Consider the following 6,000-nt stretch of genomic DNA (forward strand, 5'->3'; position numbering starts at 1 on the left):
AAATGTTCCCAAAGCTATAAAAATGATGAGAGCTCGATGTTTAGAGGAACAATAAACAGTACCTCCCCAGCCGGCCTCGCAAAAACTTCACTTCCGAGAATTCTTCGTCTCAGGAAACATTCGATATGCTTGACCGGTACCGCCTCGCAGGAGCTGAGCCACCAGCTGAACGCGGCGCTGAGCGAGATGCAGGCGGCCATGAACCAGAAGCAGTCGGTGACGCCGTGGCTGGTGCGCACGCTGGGTAAGCGCTCCCCCCCCGCCCGCTACTCCCGCGCCGAAAGCGCCCTCATAGCCGTGGCGCTCTTCGCCTGCGACTATGCGGCCTTTGCTGCTTTCTTACTCTTCCTCCTTTTATCCATTCGACATACTTTTTAACACGAACACTATTCACATTTGATATTTGAATGATTCTCTTTTTATCATAAATATAAAGATCGCATAAAATATTTTTAAGTGTTTATAACACACAAAGTTTTGTCTGTATCGTTTTCGATTAACTGCCAGGAACATTTGTCGCGTGCATGTGATGAACCGTCCGTAATATTTATGTACCCGCGGGTTTGGCTTTCGTCAAGATCGAGAGTTAACATTATTACGTCAAAACTAACGGAGGTCCCTTTTAAAAAATCGCTGTTAATTATTATTGAAATATAATATTTGAATTTAAAAAATGATAAATAATTCTCATTCAAATACTCAATTGATGAAAACATTTCCATTACACTTTACAGCAAAGGTGCTATAAAAATCCACAAAAACACATCGCACCTACTAAGGGAAAACACTGATTTGTCACATTCTTTACTAATACGATTAACGCACTATACATCCGCACTGGGTGAGTTTTCCTAACACAATAACATTGTTTTTAACTACAGTAGCAGACATATGTACCATGAATTTCTAATAAATTATATATTCCGTCTGACGACAGTTGATACAATGACTTAATTGAATAATCTTCTGTTTCTAACACCTGTAAAATCATGTATTATTTACAAAATTACTACTTCCCCCTCAATTAGTTACAGTCCATTTCACGAATCGAATTTTTAGGGAACGAAATACTCGTACCTTATTGGTCGATGCGCGCGGCTTGAGATAAGCGAGACGAATCCGGCATGTAAGACAATCTTAAGAAATGAATTGGCCGTATAAGGTCACGCGCATTGACCAATGATCATACAAACAGAGCTCATTTCGTGGAATGGGCTTAAGATAACTCACCATGCTTTGGTTTTTAATTTTTGTGCGCACTGTACGCATCATGAGGTCGCGTTTATGGCTTACAACGCTACTTTAACCGTTTGTACATTACAACATACCGCATAACATACACTTAAGGCATGTCACATTTATGTCCATTACAAAAACCTTTGATTTTCTCATTTTAAATTTCGAATAAATTATATTCTAGATACATATACAGACATTAAAAAAAAATACAATAATTAATTATTGAAATAACACGAATGTATTTTTCTGTTGATTTATCGATTATGTTAATATATAATCGATTTTAATATATTGTAATCGATGGGTACCGTTGACTTTCCCAGTAATAAGAATTGAACTTGTCTCTTTTTTTGTAGGTCATTAAAACCCTGTTTAATGTTGATTCAGGTGAATAAATATTAGTAAATATTAGTAAATTACTGTAAGCTTATTCTGTATGTCTGTAATATAAAAACCAGTATCATAGGCATGTGTATTCCGTCCTAGACGCCTGAGTGATGATGAGAATTAGTTCGTTGTACAAATCGTTACCTAATGACTAATCATATCATTAATTTGTGACGTATATTTGATCTCATTAATTACTCGCATGGTTTCTGTATTTGTGTTTTTCCTTTTCTTTTAACGATTGAAGACAAAATGTAAACAAAACTCTAATAGCTCTCTCAAGTATTTTATACTAACATTCGTGTGGTATTACGTTTTATTTTTAATGCAATAAGTCTTCCAAAATGTTAAATGATCGTCTCTATACAGTATACTATTTTTCGTTTTAGCGATAAATTTAGTTAGTCACAAAGGTTTAGACTATAACATACAATTAGTGATAAAACTTGTTGTGATAATAATTCTATTATGTGGCATGTTATCGTGTGATATTAACATATTAATAAAAATAAACATATTTTGTGTTAAATAATTTAAGAGGTTATCTCTTTCCTGTGTGAATAAAACATTGTTATATTCAATGTTAGAGAAAACCCCTCCTCAACATGATAGCAGGGGGTTATTAACAGGCTGTGACATACATACTTAACTTCAATTCGTGTCATTTGATTTTAATTAGAAGAAAATAATTAAACAAATGACTACTCTGTTTACATTATGTCCAACTTCGCTCGAATGTATTCGTTGACATTTTATAACGCATGCTTTTCATTATTTGTTACATTTTATTTTATTGAATAAATAAAAATCCGTAGTTCGTTGGCGTGTGTTGATTATTTTCACCTCTGTATGCTTAACTTTCCTCTCATCTTAAATCTGGTATTTAGAGTTATTGTTTTTAGCTATACAATATAAATTATCATACAATGTTTTAACACTTTTACATTTATATCTCGACATTAATAATGTGTTTTTCGATATAATTTTCAAATAGAAACAATCAATTTATCTGTAACCATTTTGCCTCTAAGGTTCCATCATGGAAGCTGCGCAAAACCGACCATCATTCCAAACCTACCTTCCAAATTTAAATCAAGAGCAACAATCGCCGTCGCTTCATAGACAGGGTTCTTTTTCGAACACACAGGGACAGAGTCACGCAAATCTCGACAGACGTGTGTCCGAACCGTACAGTCCGGACGTTGTCAGAAGGAAGAAGGATCTCAACGCGAAAAGACACTCGATGCTCGTCGAATCGAATCTCAGCAAAGAGGCGAAAGATCTAAATCGAAGGAGTCACGATGTGACGATTGTAAAGAACCTGTCGATGGGTTGACAGAAACGTTACATTTTTAAATATTGGTTGGTTTGAATTCGAGCGTTGCGTTCGCTGCTTTGTGTATAAATTATGTTCCCATTGATATTATCTGTGGTCTTAATGTGTATGCAGTTGTGAGGAGATTGTATGGTTAGATTTAAAGTGCACATAACTATTACTAGTCAGTATGGTATATAATCAGAGTTTATCTATGAACGTATCTTTTTGGAAAATTAAAAATCTTGCCATTTTCCCATTCCATATAAGCGTGGTTGAAAAGTTTCGATTTAACATTTTAATTTTCGATAAAAATACCGTAATAAAAATAACATATTTTATCTTAATGCTTTAAGAACTTTTTCGTTGCTTATGATTTTATTTTAGAAAATATCTATTAAAAAAAATAAAAAATTATAATGAAAGTAGGCTTACGAAATTTAAAAAGTGTTTAGCTTCGCTGCTGGACGGCGGTTATATTAAAAAATATATCATTATTATTAAGCAATATTTTGAAATCTCGAATACTCAAAAAATATAATTTCAATATACCAAGTCGCCATACATTGCGTTACGTTATAAAGCTTTATCGTAAGCCATAGTGCGAGTGCCTTTTGATTGGATAAGTTATTATAATAATATCATAGGCATTGCAAAGGGTGGTATTACATAAAACCACTTAAATCGAATGAATATTAATATATTTCTAAATATAAGTTTCCATCACAAAACCGTTTTAACATATTTCGTAAAGCAATATATATCGTCTGCATTTCAAGGTCAAGTGCTCGAATTCTGATTGGTCAATCGAGTTGATTATAACTCCCCCCTCTTCAATGCCTCTGTTAGCGGAAATCAACTGTGAAGTTGCTGTTGCTATATTCGCTCTGAATATAATAGACCTAATACAGTTATGCAAAATGCCTTGTCATTTTCTAAAATAACTGACGGTTTTAGTTACGAGAAGTGAATAGTCTAATGCGTTGTCAGATCTGTTATATAGGTTCCGTTAAGAGTGGATATTTGAGATCGTTGCTAATAAAATCACCACGGCCTAGACCTTTGAACGAGTCGAAGAGATACAAATTCAATTTTTTTACATACATGCCTGTTTTTTGCCATATTGATTGAGATTTATTATTGCTCGTTAAGGTCGTAAATCATAAAAACATACATTATTGAGCTCCTGTTTACGGATTATCTATCTATATATAAAAATAATTATTTAATTCGAAATGGGATTTCCTGAGATGAAACGTTCAGTCATACAAAGTCAAGAGTTGATATAAATATAATTTATCTATGCATTTTATTTCTTAAACCAGTAAATAGCAGCAGTAATATACACAAGCTGCTCCAAGCGTTTCCACCGTCGTTAAAGGCAGTAGCATGGCCACGTGTATATATGTGTGCTGTAGGTCCGTGTTTTATAATTTCTTTATCAAACAAAAAACTTTTTAAAACAATAATATTTTTTTAAATTGGACCGGTCAGATTTGCGCATTTAAACAAAAATGTTTTAATGCTTGATATAAATCTACAGGTTTAAGGAAAATATTTATTTAGACATTTTGAATAAAAGACATTGACGCTTACTTTTTTACGGAAGGAGAAATTAATGTATTTCTTTAATATTGGCGTCTCTCTCTCTCTCTCTCTCTGTCTCTCACTCTATCTTACTGCCTCTCTCTCTCTTGTCGAGCATATTTTTATATGAGATTACAATAATATTCATTTGCTTTAATTTATTTTATCAGTATGGCACTATATATAAATATTCTGTTGAATTAGTCAAATTATCACATAGATATAAATCCTATAATAATAAATCTTATTATTAAATATAATATATATAAATATAATAAATAAATCTTATTTATATAGGTAGTTATTTTATTAATTGAATTCAAAATTCACAAAATAAAAATTACGCATATTATTCTGAAGTCATTTATTTATTATATATTTAACGAATAATTATTATTATTAATATAATTTTTTTTCTTTTCCATTTACAATCTGTGCCATCATTAAAAAAAATGTTGCATTATTATTAAAAATTATTATATCGACCAAAAGTCATTGCAATATTTCAAATATATCTAATTAAATTAAAAATGTATCATTTGACATATCTGTATATTTTATCAATAATTATTTAGTTTATTATTATATAAATAATTATATTATTATTTAAAGATTAAATATAAATAGCGTCTACTGGTTATTTAAACATTTAAAGAAATATATAAAATATTTGCCTCTTCAAAACTTAAATATTATGATGTATTTGTAATTAAGCTAAATAATACGTCGTTTCTGAATATATATATGTATGTATTAAATATCTAAACGAGCTGGTTACCGGGACTGCACTAGGTTTAGCCTATGACGAACTATCCTAGACATCACCTATTTAAAGCAATTTCACGCCCCTAAATCACCATACTCTTAAATTTACTGTCGTTTAAAAAAACCAAAAATTCATTGTTCTCTTAACATTGATACCGATTTATATTTACAATAATTATATTAATTTATCTTGTGCTATAATAATTTAATATATAAGTAAAATATAAGAAATTATATCACTCGCTTGACAATAATATGTTTAAAATGAGTGTCTAAATAAATATTTCATTATTTTGTATTAAATATATATTAACAGTTTTTTTTTTTTGTTTATTTATTTGATTGATTTATAAATCTTAGTGTTTGTTTATATTATGAGAATGTGAATTGTATTTATTTTTGATCTCCAATATATGAAAAAAAGAGTATTATTTATTTTTAACTACTTAAATTTATCAACATTCGATTGATTTGTACGCCAATGTATGTCAGTGTTGCTACTATTTTGTGAAACGGTTTAATTAAAACTGTAATTGTATGTGATTTAATTATTATTTTTATCGAAATATATATGCACTATATTTTTTTTAAGTTATTTGGATAATTTAAGTTTCAATAAAAGAGTTTTATATCTCTGAACTAAAATTTAACTATTCGACAGGACTAAATATTCTCATTTAGTCCAATCCACCACGAGTATTTTGTTA

The 6,000-nt window shown here is 30.6% G+C and overlaps 1 protein-coding gene across 6 annotated transcripts in view; it reads left to right on the forward strand.

The window, feature by feature from the left end:
• Positions 1–4,753, forward strand: part of LOC113392364 (rab GTPase-activating protein 1-like) — a 33,654-nt gene extending 28,901 nt beyond the window's left edge. For 5 of the 6 annotated variants that reach the window (XM_064220832.1, XM_026628759.2, XM_026628760.2 and 2 more), the window contains 2 exons: positions 151–244; positions 2,658–4,753. In XM_064220832.1, coding sequence (XP_064076902.1) covers positions 151–244; positions 2,658–2,962 — 399 coding nt within the window. In that variant the 3' untranslated portion in view covers positions 2,963–4,753. Of the gene's footprint in view, positions 1–150; positions 245–1,595; positions 1,627–2,657 lie in introns of all 6 variants that reach the window. The other variant, XM_026628761.2, reaches the window with a different exon arrangement.
• The last annotated feature ends 1,247 nt before the right edge of the window (positions 4,754–6,000 follow it).

The sequence above is a fragment of the Vanessa tameamea genome, chromosome 5 (assembly GCF_037043105.1).
Source record: "Vanessa tameamea isolate UH-Manoa-2023 chromosome 5, ilVanTame1 primary haplotype, whole genome shotgun sequence".
Lineage (NCBI taxonomy): Eukaryota > Metazoa > Arthropoda > Insecta > Lepidoptera > Nymphalidae > Vanessa > Vanessa tameamea.